We start from the raw sequence: 18,147 nt of genomic DNA, 5'->3' as shown, positions 1-18,147 counted from the left end.
TGTAAGAATCTGGGTGGCTAATATCCACAAATTTACGCATTACACTATTCCGAGAATGTTATAATTTTATCTTATTTTGAGCTATACCAAATATTTCTGAGTTCTTTAAAATTTGCTAAGTGTTCTGTATATTATGAAATCAGCTGTAATGGGCTGTAAGAATTCGGGTGGATAATACGGCTTATTCAATCGGCTAATCATCTGAATTTCATCACTAATTTAGACAGATAACCAGTATAAATTTATGCGATAATCAGTTATAAGCGCTATTAATCTGATTAGCCAATTGGCTTTGGCAGTTTACTGGCTGCAACTTTTTTTTTGCCATGCATAAAAGTCCCAATATGTGTAACATGTTATTTTTTTATAAATGGGTGTTGATTAATACTTCAATTGTACTATATGCTTTTACGAGAGTTTTTTTAAAAATTCTCTCATGAAAGTGTTACAATTTTTTTTTCGTAATATCACAATGCAAAATTTTTGCATTAGTTCATTCATTTTTCGTAATATTTCGCATTAGTTCATCTATTTTTCGCAATATTTCGCAAGTTTTTTTTCTTTTTTAGTATAGAATGGCGGAAATAACGTTATAACAGCTTGCCTCCTTTTTTTGAACCTCTGGTTCATGTATTCCCCTTTTTTGTATTTTTAGTTCCTCATTTTCAAATTTCTGGTCCATGTCTTTCCCTTTTTTCTTATATATTCTCTTTTCGTATTTCTAGTTTCTCTTCAAATTTCTAGTAATATCTCTTTCTCCTTTTCGAGTTTAGTTCATATCTCCTTTCTCACATATTATCCCGATGGCTACAAAATATGGCAAAAAATGAAATATTAATGATAATGAAAGAATCTCAAAACGTAATACTGAGAAGAGTAGTAAAGTCGAGAAATGAATAAGATTATCAGACGATAACGTCGAAGGTATATATGACATGATATGTATCATATTCTTTATAAGAAATTATATAATATATAGTTAAGAGACAGATCGTCATTCAATCGGAGAAAATGATCAACATTCTATAATTAATTTTACGGGCTTTGTAATTAATAAAAAAAAATTTTTTGGAATTTCTTGTTCTTTACTATAATTTTTTTTCCAATAAGTGAAAAAAACAGTATACAATAACTTTTATGTCCAAAAAAAATATTTCATAAACTTGCACTATAGGTATACATATGTAGTTTTAGTAGAAACTGTACAAGTTTAACAAAGAATGTGAATATTAAAAAGATTCAAATAAAACTAAATAAAGATTTAAAAACTAAATAAAAAACCAAATATAGCTTAGTTACAGTGAAAAATGTTCAAAAATTTTTCATCCAATATTTGGGTTAATAGGAAATTTACCGTCGGAATCTTGCGTTCCTACATAGAAAAGTCAAAGACGCGAAACTCTAGCGATTTCAAACTTTGCAAATGGCTTAGCTAGGATTGTCACTATTAATTACCGTTTTTAAAATTTGTGTATCATATCACATGATGATATGACAATCCGGTAAAAAAGGAGTATTAGCCATTTTTAACAATAATTTGCGTGAATCAGCATTATTAAAATTCTCTGGTTGAGTGGCGATTTGTCCCTTAAATTATATTTTATTGTTAAAGTTAATAAAAAAACAATAGAAAAACTATTAAGAACCAATTCGCAGATAATTTCTAAGCTTAAAGTTCTTATCACTGGACAAAAAAATCTCAAAACCCGTCTCTCAGGCATAGAAAAAAAGCTCAACGATAATAACAGAAATAATAATAATACAATAGATCCGAAGTATGTAAAGGTAATAAAGATGAATATTATTTAATGTAAACCTAAAATGCTAACCACGTTTGATTAAGAGCTCGTTAAGAAGGTGTTGAAAATTTTGTTTGAAAATTTTGTTTATCCTTCGCAAGACGAGTACAAACTCGCTACTGAAAAATATTTAAAAAACAAAAATCTGGAATTTATACGCCAGTTCAAAAAAAATCAATGGATTATTTTTTCAAAAAAAAAATTACCCCGACTGTAAGTTAAAGCAATTATGAATTTTATTAAATTTCATACTAACATTTTTTTTAATAGTTAGTACAATAACGTAGAAGCATACAAGAGACGTTCACTTCTAGAGTCAAAGACGTTATGTATTCTGTTTTCGAAGCGACTGGGCATAAATTACCGTCTATTAACACTCAGGCTAGTCCGTCAAAGATTCAGAAATGGAAGAGTAAGGCGGAGGTGAAAAGATGTTACAACAACCTATTTAAAAAGGTTAAAGATAGGCAACCTACGATATATATGTCGCTGATAATTGATAGGTTGCGAAAAGAAAATAAAAATCCCTCAAAAATACAAATAGCATATGCGATTAGCATATGTGAAATATACTTAAATCCTAATAATCAAAACATTCAAATGAGCGAAAGTATAATGAAGTCGAAGATAATCAACAACTTAGTAAGTTTTTAATTTACAATTTGCAAAATGTGAATTATTTGAATTACAGTTTATTTATTTATTTATTGATTTTTAGTAAAAGTTGGAAAATAGGGATAAATTTACACATTCAGACAACAATTCTCATGATGGTAATGATATAGATGATAGTAGTGATGAAGCAGCTAACGATAGAGCAGGTGCAGCTAATGATGGTGTGACTAACGATAGTGCGGCTAACAATGGTGCGGCCAACAATGGTGCAGCCAACGATGGCATAGCTGACGATGATATACTTTCTATTGACTCTTATAACACAGAGGAGGAAGGTCGGTATGTAAATAGTTTATTAAAGAATTATGGGTTGCATAGGAAATAAATATTATTTTTTATATATATCACATATACATGCCACCCAAATTATTTTGGACTACCGTAATTATAAGTAAAATCCCAAATTCAATTATAGCATCCCAAATTATTTTGGCACTTTACATAGTAAATTATATATAAACTGAATGAATTATGGCATCCCAAATTATAATTATGGCATCCCAAAATAATTTGGGCAGCATGTATAATATCACACGTAATAGTACCAATGTACCATAATAATATAGTTTTAATAAATAAAATGGTTATTAATTCTTAACAACACAGGTGTGACATAAATAAATCGTGGCTAAAATTTGTGTTCAATTTGTGTTCAATTTGTATTGATAATTCTGGTAAAAATTTGTTAATTTTGGCCAAATTTCGTTAAATTTGTTAAATTTGTGTTGAATTTGTGTTGATAATTTTTAATTTATCATGAGGGGATGATATTTAGTAATTGTGCATATACAATTTCTGTACGATGTACATAATTTTTTAAAATGCAGATTTCCGTAATTTTACGATATCGTATTTTCTGGCCAATCAAAATTAGGCTGATCCTTACATGTAATTTAATCATTTAATCATGCACGCGTTTTTTATCTTATTTATTTTTATCTCTTATTTCTTTATTCTTTTATTCAATATTTTTAATTTTTTTGTCTCTTCTTTCTATTATTTCTTTAATTATATACAATATATTTACATATATTTCATAATTTATTGCTGTTTATTAATACTAATTATTTTCATTTTTTTTTACCTCTTTGTTACTTTGTATCGTAATACTAACAATAATATCCATGTTTCCTTTATTCCTTTTTACTTGTACTTTAATACTAACGATACTAACAATACTAACAATATGTTTATTTTATCCTTTCTCTTTATTTCTTTATTCTTTTGTTCAATTACTTTGCAGGTATAGAAATATTTATTTATTAATACTAATTATTTTAATATTAACGCATTTTTTTTTACCTCTTTGTTACTTTATGTCGTAATACTAACAATACTATCTACATTTCCTTTATTCCTTTTTACTTGTACTTTAATACTAATGATAATATCCATGTTTCTTTTACTCTTTTTACTGTTTCTTTAACTCTTTTTACCTTAATACTAACAATAATAACAATATTTCTTTTATCTTTATATCTAATACTAACGTTACTATAGCTGTTTCTCTTCTTTTTACGTCTAATAATATTGTTACTCTTTACTCTTTCTTTTTTTTACTTTTATGTATTCTGTATATATTAATAAATACTTGTAATTTTTTATGGTTTAATAAAATTATATCTAATAAAACATACATTATATAAACTTATAGTACAGAAAATGAAGTATTATTTATCGAAATATTTTGAAATATTACAAAAATCACAGAATATTACGAATCATCAAATTATGGAGCATTACACATCATAGAATTTTGAAATATTTAAAAAGTTTAGTTGCGAAGTATTACGCAGTAAAATTACGGAATATTACAAATCATAAAATTATGAAGCCTTGCATATAGTAATATTTTAAAATATTTTAAAAAGTTACAAAATATTACGTTTATGCAAACTTGCGGCAAATCTGAAAACTTACGAAATATTATGTAAAATTACGAAATATTGCGAACCGCAAAATTACGGAATATTACAAATCGTAAAATTACGAAGCTTTGCATATCGTAATATTTCGAAATATTTTAAAAAGTTACAAAATATTACGCTTACGCAAACTTGCGGCGGGTCTGGAAGCTTACAAAATATTATGATGTGTAAACTTGCGCAACTTTTCGCACTATATAATTTCCTGATGTTCCTCTCTAAGTAAGGATGGTCATCGGTCCTACCGGTCCTACTCGGTCCTGGACTGGTCAGTCCCAGGACTTGTAGGACCGGACCGCGGTCTTGCATTTTTTCGTGGCGCAGTAAGACCGGTCCCGAGGACCGACCAGTCCTCATATCGGTCTTTATATAATAAATGATTTTTATATTGAATAAATCTATTAATCTGATGAAGGTCTTTATAAAATAATATAAAGACTGACCAATTTTAAACCAATAAACAATGACAATCACTTCTTCCCACTTGTAGAGTTGCCTGTCAAAACGCCAACTCCAAAAAAGCGTTTAAGCGAAATATCTCGTCATCCAGTGATTATAAAATGATGAAACCACTACCATTCGAATCGTCTCAACGAGACGCGTCGAATGGTGGCTAAATCATATTTTCAGGATCGATAGATAGCCGGCAATTATTAAATTTGTTATCAAATAGTTTTGCCGATGTAATTTTTTTTCTACTGATTATAAAATAATGATTTTGATACCATTCGACGCGTCTCATTAAGATGATTCAAATGGTGGTAGTTTCATATTTTTATAATCACTGGATGGCGAGATATCACGATTATTATCACTAATACAATAATTGTAAGTGCATGACGCATGTGATGATCATTTGTAAAAAAAAAAATTTGTATATTAAAAAACATCCCGATTAGTGTTCATATTTATAAAACAAGGCTATTCCTAATAAAGTTAAGGAAAAATTTTTTTATTTGTAAAAAAAAAAAGAAAAAAGACTGATCGGTCTTAAAAAGACTGCGGTCCTTAAAAAGACCGACGGTCTTATTATATGTGATACAGGACCGAAAGACCGCGGTTTTACACTAAGATAGACCGGTCCGTCTTTTTATGGTGTAGGACCGTAGGACCGCGGTCTTTTAGGACCGATGACCATCTTTATCTCTAAGTAATCTTCTTTTTCTTCTTCCTTTTCCTTACTTTTAGGGTGTTTTGTGCTTATATCACTTATGAATATATCTTTCCACTCAATTCTATGGTCCTATACTTGATTTGAATCTAACGAGCTTGTTGCAATTGTACCTGGTGGTATTATTTGTCAATAATTTTCACAACTTCCTATTCTGTTTTGCTTAATTCTTTCTGAATTTGTTCCTTATTTTCCAGAATTTTATCAATTTCAAAAAAAAAAATTTCTTTCTTGTAGATTTTTAAATATACTTATATTTTCACTTAAGACACTGAACTTTTTTTAATGAATAATGGAAGAGTGAATATGTGTAATTAAGCATAATATTTTTTATTTATTTAAAAAATACATCAATGTTTCTTTTTTATAGGAATGAAAGCATTAACAGACTGGACCTGAAAATTACTTAATGGGTATGTATAAAAATAGGAAATGGAATTTTTTATTAGTTTGTTTAAAAATGTATTAACATTAGTTTCTCCTTTTTTTGTAAAAGTGCTGAGACAGCTAGGTTTAACAAACTGAACTTGAAATTAATAAATCAGATGGGTATAAAGAATTTTTTTATTTATTTGTTTAAGAAAGTATTATTTTAATGGAAGATATGGTGTAAGTATATATTAATAGGATTTCTTTTTTTTTTGTTTTGAAAAACATATTGTTAATTCCTTCTTTTTATTTGTTGGAAAAATGTTTTTTAATGATTTATTTCATTATTTATTGTAGCTAATACGAATAATCTGTTCATACTACTTCTACTAGGGAATATTTTACTAACAAAATATTGCTCAATAAAATACATCATAAGCTGATGAAGAGCATCGTTATGTACAAAAAGTTGGGATTGAGAATAGGTATTGGTGAACAAATTCGGTTAATTTGTTAAGTATTACGTTGTATAACATATTACCATATGATCGTCATTTATACAAATAACTTTCAGTATATTTTTTTGAAGTTTTTTTTTTATGAGTGATAAATGATATATGTTAAACTGGTTTAGGACTGAGTCTTGTGATCAAGTCCAGAACCGGACTTGGTCAGACACAAGTCCTGGACTAATCATATATGGACTTAGTTTGTAGGTCAGGACCGACTTTACCAACCCTAGATAACGTACTGTACATGTAGACTGTAGAGCCAACTTCTGTTTATTTCCCTAATGAATAACCTAGTTACATATAAGCTACATCTCAATCATCGATTGGAACTTAATAAATAAATGTTAGTTAGACGAAATGAGATAGATCAATTGAGTGTTTGTAAACAAAAACTAATCGGCCGAAATGGTCGAGATATTTGTCCACAGGTATATCCAAAATCACTTTATCTCTTGCATTAATATAATTTTTTATATCATATGTGAAATAGAAACGAAAGTGTAGTAGTAGATAGGCGAAAAGTAGCATTAGATAGTATGGAAACTCTCATCTTATGGGTTAGAGCTCGAGATGTTTCCCCCTAAGCTAACTTTTTTACATTCATTTACAAGAATAAAGTTTCGCTTTTTTCTCTACAAATCTGATATTCCCTAATTATAATGTTTTATATAAAAAAGGTATAGCTCCCAAATTGAAAATTGCATATATTGATTATTTTCTAAATTTCACGCAGCCTTGCTAAAAAAATATATTAAAGTTATAGTAGGGCATACTTCTCAATATGATATTGAGTATATTCTCCCATAAATTCATCATCACCATCATCAATATCACTATCACTATCATCAAATGGATCTGGACTATCACAATTCACCGAGTGTTCTAATTTTTTCTCTATGATTCGATCAAGATTTTCTAGTATATATGTCAGGGATCTGGCCTTGAAGTTGTTATCCTTTACATGCGGAAGTATCCATTTACTATATATTTTTCCGTGTTTCCCGGAGACGATGATATTATATCCTTGTTTTATTGCAAAATCAATATAAAGTTCGCACAAGTAACAACATCTCTTAGACACCGCTATAAACACCCTACTTTTAATTTTACTGTCGATAATTAAGGGGGCCAATATGTTCATTTCTGCATGTAAGTATATACATTGTTTAACGTCATCGTCGTCAAGTGGTTGTTGTTGTGTGGCATTATCGGTATATACTTTATTGATTCTTTCTATTACTTCAGGCTTTTTCGAACACTTATCCATTAAACGTTTATATTTGTCTTCATCAATAAACCTTTTGATAATATTTTTCCACGAATATATGGGCTGGTCATTTATGATAACAGGCCTTCCTTTAAACACTTTAATGTTAGAGAATAGTGATTTATATTGTTTCTTACGTGCACATACTATGATACCTTTAATAGACTCTATATAAGACCCCACTTTCTTAATATGACCTAAGAATTTTGGGGGGAAGTCAGACTCATCTTCAGACTCATCTTCAACTTGCTTATAATACTTGTTACAAACTAGGGATATCAAGATCAAACTTGTATTATTTGTATCGCCAACCTTAGCTGAAAAAAAATCTCTAAAAGATTTAACGTATTTATTACCGGCACAGATTTCAATATCATTCTTAAGTTTATCCAATCTAGACTTAAGTTTAGTAGAGCAGTATGACACCACATCCCCGAAAAAATCACTTTCGGTATCTTCTGATATCTCGGGAGCATTTTTCGATATATTTTTCAGATATTTCGTAATATTATCAATATACTCAACATCTTTGTCGAGCCAATCAAAGTTCTTAGAAAGGTAAATTTCACAGCGACCTTGTACAATTTTCAACCATACTGCAACTACCTCTTTATCCCTTGCAAGTATTGTTGCTAAATAGCAGGAAAATCTATCAAGAACATTCAAGTCAGTGACTTCATCACTTGCTTCACTGACAACAAAGTTGATACTCTGGGCAACGCATTCTTTACTATACAACTCCTTCTCACGCTCTTTCTCACGCTTTTTTAACTTTTTCAATTCCTCTGGAGACATTCGAGCTACTTGACAATTTACTTATTTAGCAAATTTATTCCATTAAAAAAATTTTTAGTGATATTTTGATAAAAGAGCCTTACCTAATCAATACTGCATAAATCATCACGTCACGTCCTACTGACCCCCTTACTATAAAATATTTATTTATATTATGCAGAGGGGTGATGATATGGTTACACAGGTCAAGAAGGTAATTTTTGCATGCTGTGCGGATTAGTGTTTGTATCCGGATATAGCAAATCCGGTTGTATTAATGGATATCCGGTAAGAAGTGGGTATCCGGATAAAGGTTTTTTTGAGTTGACGTTATCCGGATACAATTTTAGTCTAAACGGATCCTCCGGATATATCCGTTTATGTTAGCAGATCAAATACATTTTAAGAAATATTAAATGCCAATCTGCACAATGTAGTAATAATTGTCTCAATGTCCAATATTTCGCTACATGAATCACCAAGTAATAAAAATACTAAAACGCGTTAAACCACTTTTTATCTTGCTTATCGTCATTTGTAATACTCCATTTTCCAGTATGACACAGCGCAAAAGCGATATTACTTCTTTTTTGACTTCTCCCTCTCCAAATGCGGCATCTACTCCCTCAGAATGACTGTTCTCAGACGCGGGAAATCTTTTAACTGTTAAGAGAACACGAATGAAACCTGAGTTATTTAGTCGTGTTATGTTCTTAAAACGGAATAGTTCCCATTTTGCTAATATTCACCCAGCTCAACAATTAACTACTACTCCTATTGATGTTTAAACTATACCTTATATAAATTACACAAATAAATTCATGCTTTTGAGATAAATTTTATTTTTTTTATATTTACAAATTATTATACAATATTAATGATATATGTATAAATACAATAAATTATATTAAGTTCACGGAATTTATCCGGGTATAAACTCGCTAATGACCCGTTAGACATCCACGAAGATCACGGATTAATCCGGATGGATATCTGGATTTGTAAAAAATATTTTATCAGATAACCGGATTTGAAAATTCTTAATGGAGACGGATTTATTTATCCGGATGATATCCAGATACAAATACTAGTGCAGATGACACACAATTTATTGGTATGGCTATACTCTGTAATACATATGCGCCCAATCACATAAGACTTATATTTCAGAATTTTTTTGTGCGCATGCCGACGATGCCGCACATCCTTTCTAAAAAAGGTGTGCACAGAACAATGGTAAAGAAATACTATTCTTTTACTATTCTTTTAGGTATTCCTTATTGTTACACAATTATTCAGTAAAAAAAAATGTAACTACATGCCCTGATCCAGTCTGATCCAGTGTTTGAAGGTTTTGGCTATAGAACATATAATGCCAGTACCTGATAGGCTGGAAGTTAATAACCCTAGTATTATAAATAATAGTATTTCTTTAAAACCAAATAATTTAAGATATAGATGTAATTATTGTGAACAATATTATAAGGTAGGTGAGTTGAAGAGCAAGAGGAAGGAATAAAAGAAACGGGTGATTCTAATTTAACTACAATATTATTTAAATTAACAACTATTTTGCTTGATGTAGAATAATGTTCTGTATATACTTTTCTGCTAATTAATTACATCGTATTTCAGTGAATAGACCAATTCATTATTTATTATAAAATTACTATAAATTAATTATGTCTGTCAAAATACATTACGTCTGTCAAAATAAATTTAATTAGTATTTTGTCATTTTGACGAAAAGTATAGTCCTGTATAATATCCAATTGGTAGATTTTTAATGTCTTTTTGCTGATCTAACATAGCAAGGTAATAGGTTGTAGGATTTTTTTTTCTTTTTCCTTTTGTATCAAGTGCATAACTACCAATTGAGATTTTAGTAAAGTTTGTGAAAGTATTGTAACAAGAATAAACTTGTTTTATTTGTTAAAAAATTAAGCTTTGATTGAGTATAATAAGGATAATACTAATGTTTTTGATAAATTCATCTTTTTAATTTTTTATCTAATGTTTTTGAATTGAAAAATTTAAAATACTTACCAATTTAATATACATTACTGTTTAAAATTATATCATCAACACTTGCATTTATAAATATACTTGTTTGAATTTTGCTATGTATATTTTCTACTGAATAATCATTAAAATTAGGTAAAACATTTTTATTGTCTCAAAAAAGGATGGTTAATATCTCCCAATAAAAAATATCTAACAAAGATACTAATAGAACTCGCTTACTTCTAATAGAGGTCACCCACAAGTCTAAGGTAAAAATTACATAGAAAAGTCAAAAAAACTGGTTGAATTCATAAGGTAAAATTCTTTATAAATTAAAAAAAAAATAAATGTAATTCTGTGGTAAGTTTTTTTATATAACTGTTAAGTATATGGTAAAATTAAACAGGATTTTAAAATGTAACTTGTAGTTATAAGGTAAAATTTACGATTTCATAAAATTTATTACTAGTAGTATATACTATTTTTAGCACAAAGTTTATTACACAGACACGTAAAATTTTATTACACAGATATGTAAAATTTATTATACTATTTTTAGTTACAAGTTTATTACACAGACACGTAAAATTTATTATACTATTTTTAGTACAAGTTTATTGCACAGACATGTAAAATTTCATTACACAAACACGTAAAATTTATTATATTATTTTTAATTACAAGTTTATTACACAGACATGTAAAATTTCATTACACAAACACGTAAAATTTATTATGTTATTTTTAGTTACAACTTTATTACACAGACACGTAAAATTTTATTACACAAACACATAAAATTTATTATATTATTTTTAGTATAAGTTCATTACACAGACACGTAAATTCCATTACATAAATACAGATACGTACAAATTTATTACAAATTAAAAGAATAAATATGTAAAAAAGAATTTTTTATGGATATCTGTGTAATATAAAAAATTATAAAATAAAGTAAAGACTGGAAAGGTTGGGGGCGATAGGTAGGATAAATTAAAGTTATTTTTTTTTATTTTTTTTTTGTCAAAAAATAATATATATATCTGTAATTATTGATCAATTTTGAACTTATTTTAAATAGGACTTTTTTACATTTTTTTAAAATAATTATATCTAAAAATTAGGCCAATTTTAAAAGAAATAAAAAGTACCAATGCATAAAATAAATTATGTTTTATATAATCTATAATTATAAATGTTACTGAACTTGTAAAGTAAAAATATATGTGATTTAAAAATGTAACTGGAAAGGTGGTAAAATTACTTAGTAGAAGGAAAATTTAAAGTAAGGTAAATTTACATATAAATCTTAAAAATTTTACGGTGACCTCTATTAGAAGTAAGCAGAATCCTATACTAATAGTACTTTATTATAATTTTTATGTATCTAACGTAATGCAAATATTCATATATGAAAAATAGTTTTAATATATTCATTGAACAAACCTGAGCAAAAAAGTATTGTATACACATTAAGAATTATTGGTTTAATAGATCAAGTATCATTTAGTATTTAATAACTTTACAGAATTTATTTTTTATAGTTATTCTAATTTTATCCATCCACTATATGCTAATTCTAATAAAAGATTTATTATCTAAAGCTTGGGCTTCTTTGCTAATTTTACATGTCTTTGACATTGGAAATAAAATTTGTAAATCTTTATCCAAATCACCATACATTGTAATTTGTAATTGATGTACTTAATAATTATATATATTTTTTTTTTGAAAAAATGTTTAACTAAGTTATTGAGATATTATTAAAGGTAATTTAATTGATAATTAATTATTTTAACTATTTATATTATTAATTGTTACATTATATTTTATTAATTTATATTATGTTTAAAAAATAAATAATGCATCAGCATTACATGTAAGGGTTCAAGAATTGGAATAAAGGATTGTATATTAGATGGAATTGAATGGGCTACATAACCATTAAGATATGTATTATTGCTACTTTTTAATACATTTTACTTTAAATGTAACTGTTGTTCTTTTATTTCAACAAACGTATATTTATACAAAACTTTTATATTTATTTACAATATCTAATAAACCAAATTTTAATTGTAAAGAATATAATGTACTTTACTAAAAATGGCCAATTTTTTGAAATGATTTTGTAATAATTTTAAAATACTACTAAAATACATTTAATACATTAAAATGTTTTTATTATACTTTAGTTATTATTTTGTAATTGTATTGTATCTAGGTGTACAGAATTTATACAGAAATTATAATAAATAAAATTAGATGTTTTTTGAACAAAAATTATATAAACTTTTTTCATAAGGTAGTATATTTCTAATTTCCATTAATCACAATTTTAAGTTATCATTATATATCTATCTGTGAATCCATATGTCTTCAACTAATGGTAAGATAATTTCAGGATCTAGGAATGGTGTTGTTGACCTATTATTGGGTACTGAGACATGATGGATGTGTGATAACCATTTGCTAGGGAAGTTCCAACTACGCGTTTTGGAGTCTTTATCTAATATTGCTACTTTACAGCAATCAGCTGGTATAGATCGTCTTGTATTTTGCTATCCAATGGTTCCATTATCATTGAATCCTGGATGATAATTCACTGAAATCCTCTTCATGTGACGATGTATTTTGTTAACCTTGCCTATTGACCATACATCTGTATCAGCTGTTAGCTCCCTGATGAAAATGATTTGTCTTCAACGTGCATCTGGTACAATATCCAGTAAAAAAGCCCAATAATTCACTTTGGCAAGCTCCAGATCATTAGCGACCATTAAATTGCCTATTCTAGATGTACACAAGTGGACTACATTACAATACCATTTAGCTATTCTTCCTTGTATAGGGAGTACTAGTGCTAATCTGCGATATTGTTTTCATGACATAAGATATGTGCCTCTAATAAACAACTGGTCGATATAGTATATTGGATAATGTGGGCTTTAATTGATCCAGTATATGTATTTTGTAAGCTAAAATTGTTTAAAAAATTTCAGTAGCAGTTCTTTCCCTCTTATGACGCTCCAAGATGATCTATTGATCTGATCTATTACTATTGATATGTCAACTGCTTTGAATATTACCAATGCATTAAAAGAAACGTTTTTCTAAGCTTAGGGCTTTATTCAAGGCATTGAGTGAAGTTTGCAGTCAAAAATCAGATTAGTAATGAGTGATTTGAGCTACGCATCCCTGAGTTTAATTTGTGTAGACATTGATGCATGTAAAGCACCATTTAATCTAATTATTAGATCCATTATGTTGTTGATGCAATAGTGTTTTCATAGATGGTCCATACTGAGTTTCCCCTCATGAAATAATAGTGATAAAGGTGTATTCTTAGGCAATTTCAACCAATTTTTAACTAACTTCATTACCAGGGCGAATATTTGATTCCAATCTTGCTCTAATAATATCATAATTTGAGCTATGTACATTAGTCTAAGTATCAATACTCTGTTAACTAGATAGATACTTTGACCTGCTGAAACAAATTTTCTGCAAACTGTATTACAAAAATTATTGACTATCATAGACAGGCGTTGCATCTACTTTCTTTTACTCAGTTTGTTAGAAAACCAGACTCTGAGGTATTTTATTTTATCATTTGTAGATTGAACTATAGAACGGTTTCAGCCTAATTCAATAGTTTGTGCGTGTTGTTTCACTATCAGGTTGATAATTATCAATTCTGACTTCTTGGCATTGATATCGATATCGTTAATCAAATAAAATTCATTTGCTAGCTATGTACGATCTTTTGCATCCTAAATTTTGATGATTCAGGAACGCTGTATCATAAATCATATATCATGATAAGAACTTGAGGTTTATATTGTGTCCAAGTTATAGGATCGTTAATATAATTCTGCCAGGTGACTATCATCTCATAGCCACTGTCTTTAATTTGTTGTATTCCTACTAAAAGCAGGTCATAAAAAATTCGCCAAAGTAATGGAAAAAGTGCATCGCCTTGATCAATTCCATCATTTCCAATAAATCCATCACTTAAGCCATATGCTGTGGCGACCCTAGGAGATCTGTATTTGAAAAGAGTTAAAATCTATGCAACTATAGATATTGGAATGTCAATACGAATCAAGGCTTGTTTTAAAACCTCTAGCCTAACTGAATCGAACGCTTTTTTCATGTCCTGTGTGAGGGCCCATAATTTTTTTTTGTTTTCCCTGGCATTCTCAATGAAGTTGTTAACTAAATGTATCAGTTCGTTTGTGCATTCTCTGGGTAAACCACAACAATTGTAAGGGGAGGGCCCTAAATGACGTTATTTCATAGGGGGTAGGGGGGTTTAAACTTGTATGATGTTACATATTTCCTAATTAAGCAATAAAATAAATTTTCTGTGCCATATTAATTACTACGCCATTTGCAATAATGTCACAATAGAAAGTTTCTCACGCTACCTCCTTTCGCCACTTGCAACTTTTTACACCAAATTTTATTTCCTAAATAAAATATGTTCGTATTTTTTTTCATTACGGTCACGTTACTTAATAATGAAACAAACATATTTTCGCGAGCCAAAATATTCCAAGAATTATCTTATTTCAAAGCCACAGAACCTATATGAACAATATGTAAATGCTTTTGCATTCTCTGAAATGGTGAAAAGTCAGAATACAACATTAAATAAAAAGGAATTGCAGCAGCATGCACAAAATAGTTGGTGAGAAATAAGAACAAAAGATAAAAATATTATTCAGAACATTATTTCTGAATTATCAAAAACTCCTGTTCAGCCCTCTTTTTCCAATTTTTCTAATTTTTCTTCGAAAAGAACACCTACAACTGAACGTGAACCTTCTCCTAATATCATTCCCGAACCTTCTAATGATACTCAATTTCCACAAAACGCGATAGCACAAAAACATTCGTTTACTCTTTTACAAAATTCTAAGACTGAACTATATGAATACAATAAACTATTATATGTGACAACTTCATGAATTTCGTACACAATTTACTTCAAAAATTAGAAAACTTGAGGAGATTATAATGTTTGAGGAAAATAAACTTAAAAAATTAAAAGGTAATGGATACACAGGTCGAAAAGTGAAAAATCAGGCACCAATCGGTCACCAATCAGGTAGCTGATTGGTGACTGATTGGTGACTGATTGGTGCCTAATTGGCATTTTCGCCAAATACCGTCACCAATCAGGCAGTTTACTAACTTTTGATCCAGTGATCAGAAAAAGATGAAATATAGCTCATTGGAATCGTCTCAACAAGACGAATCTAATGGTAGTAAAATCGCATCTCTAGGATTGATAGTTAATAAAAAATTAAATAAAATATAAATGATACATTTTCATTTTTATATTTTACTTAATTTCTTATCAAGTATTAATCCTAGAGATGCGATTTTACTACCATTAGATTCGTCTTGTTGAGACGATTCCAATGAGCTATATTTCATCTTTTTCTGATCGCTGGATCAAAGTAGCAAACTGCCTGATTGGGTGACGGTATTTGGTGAAAATGCCAATCAGGCACCAAATCGGTCACCAATCAGGTACCTGATTGGTGACCGATTGGTGACTGATTGATGCCTGATTTTTCACTTTTCGACCTGTGGCGGAATAAGAAACGGCAAAAGTTGGAAAAGGAGAATATTGTAGAGATGTATGATACACCAGGTCGACCATCATTTTTAATGAATGATCCTAGTCTTTTGGAAAAAATGCACAATTGCATTGAATTTGGAGCTGCAGACCACAAATGACGCAAGGAGGTAATCAAAGTTCGGACGATCAAACATCTTCGTGAAAAGATGGAAGAGGACTACAGAATATTTATGGGAAAATCTACAATACAAAAATATTTGCAACTTCGTCATTCAGGAATAAAAGAGGCGCAACTACATCATCATCCTGCACAAATACGGCTGGCAGCTGTTGGAAAAAATGAAATGAATGAACATATTGATGAACATTATTGTTTAGCATCGGTCAAAGGTGTAAAATCATTTGCTTCAGCATTTTCGCAAGATGTTGTTCTGATTTCACAAGATGACAAAGCCAAGGTAGAGAAGTTTTTTATGCTATTTTTGGTTTTTTTTTAATAATTTTAGGTGATCATTAGGATCCACTAGGGATCGCGGCAGTTGAAAAAACATTTAAAACTTTACAGACAGCAAACGAACCTGTATCCGTTCCTGACCATGATTTTCCAAAAGGTGCTAAGCATAAACTAATTCCATCTGTTTATTTGGTGATTAATCCTAGTAACACCAATGATTCCTTACGCTCTGGTAAAATGAGAATATTTGTTCGCCCTGAATACTTTTTGGGAACCCCATGTGAAACACATATGGTTGACCTTGTAAAAATCACTGAAGAGGAGTCTTTCCATGAATTTACGTATCATGATGGTATTGTTAAACCTATTTGGTGTTTATTAACGAATGGTGGACCTGATAAGAATCCCCGGTTTCTGGCCAATATTATGAAATATGTACTATTATTTAAAAAACTTGATTTGGATTATCTTACAGTGCGAACACATGCACTGGGACAGTCAGCATATAACCCAGTAGAACGAAGCATGGCATCACTTTCTGGAAAGTTGGCAGGAATTGTGTTTAATGCTTTTAATTATGGAAATCACCTTGGTAATATGAATGGGCAAAGTACTATAATTGATAAAAAACTTGCTCGTAAAAACTTCAAGCATGCCGGAGACCATCTTTGTGAAATTTGAAATCGCGATCTTATCAATGGGCATCCAGTTAATATTACTTATATTGATGAACATGTATGATCATAATATTTTTTTAGATACTGAAGTGATGTGGGATTGGATTGATCGTCATTCACAAATTTGCAAATATTCATTTGACTTATGCAAATGCAATAACAGGGGATTGCTGTAGACCGTAAGGCTGGATGTTTTTGACTTTTTATCGCTGAATGGTGGTTTTCTTTCTCCTGTTGTGCAAGATAAAAATAAACACTTTCTAAGTTTGCTGCATACATTGGAATATATTAATGATCGACTTCCTAGCTACTATGATATGCATTGCCCAAGCATTTCTTCTGAAATTTATGATGAACTTGTATGCAAAAAATGTGGTAAGTATTTTCCAACGAAGGCGTTTTTAAAAATGCATACTAAGGTTATGCATCAAAATGGAAGAGAAAAGATTGTGCAAATGGTGCAGGAAAAAGAAAATAACACAATCCCAGAGGTTCATGCAGGTGAAATATCACATACTCAGCATAAATATGCTAATGTTGAAGCTAATGGCAATGCAAAAAATGATATACGTGATGGTAAATACAAAAGAAGTGGCGTAAAAAAATCACAACTATGGGAACAGGATCATCTTACATTTCAAATTTAATTTTCAATAGTAAAATATTTTTTAATTACAAGTATTTAGCATAATAAAATTTATAAAATTGCTATGAATCACCGGTGTCACGTGATTTTTAATAATGTATAATTTGTCACCCCGCGTCACACCCTCCTTGTTTCCGTTTTTACTATGTATTTCAGGGACTTAGAATTTTTTTAGTATAAAAAATCCTATATGTCATCCTTATTTGTCACATCCCATAATTCCAGCCAAATTTTATAATTCCGGCCAAAATATCCTTTTTTGGAAACTTGAGTAACGT

At 29.4% G+C, this 18,147-nt stretch overlaps 3 protein-coding genes across 3 annotated transcripts; 2 read left to right on the top strand and 1 right to left on the bottom strand.

Annotated features, from left to right (window-relative positions):
- Positions 1 to 2,126: 2,126 nt before the first annotated feature.
- Positions 2,127 to 2,799, top strand: OCT59_010327 (uncharacterized protein; the record flags this gene model as incomplete). Its single annotated transcript, XM_066132938.1, has 2 exons — positions 2,127 to 2,441; positions 2,524 to 2,799. The coding sequence occupies 2 exons, from the start codon at positions 2,127 to 2,129 to the stop codon at positions 2,797 to 2,799; spliced, it is 591 nt and encodes a 196-aa protein (XP_066000533.1).
- Positions 2,800 to 7,208: 4,409 nt separating this feature from the next.
- Positions 7,209 to 8,513, bottom strand: OCT59_010326 (uncharacterized protein; the record flags this gene model as incomplete). Its single annotated transcript, XM_025310330.1, has 1 exon — positions 7,209 to 8,513. The coding sequence occupies one exon, from the start codon at positions 8,511 to 8,513 to the stop codon at positions 7,209 to 7,211; it is 1,305 nt and encodes a 434-aa protein (XP_025183363.1).
- A 9,117-nt stretch (positions 8,514 to 17,630) lies between these two features.
- OCT59_010325 (uncharacterized protein) lies at positions 17,631 to 17,870 on the top strand (the record flags this gene model as incomplete). Its single annotated transcript, XM_066132937.1, has 1 exon — positions 17,631 to 17,870. One exon carries the CDS (start codon positions 17,631 to 17,633, stop codon positions 17,868 to 17,870), a length of 240 nt encoding a protein of 79 aa, XP_066000532.1.
- Between the last annotated feature and the right edge of the window lie 277 nt (positions 17,871 to 18,147).

The sequence above is a fragment of the Rhizophagus irregularis genome, chromosome 18, assembly GCF_026210795.1.
Source record: "Rhizophagus irregularis chromosome 18, complete sequence".
Lineage (NCBI taxonomy): Eukaryota > Fungi > Glomeromycota > Glomeromycetes > Glomerales > Glomeraceae > Rhizophagus > Rhizophagus irregularis.
Note: the sequence above shows the minus strand (reverse complement) of the source record. Positions and strands in the feature narration are given on the sequence as shown.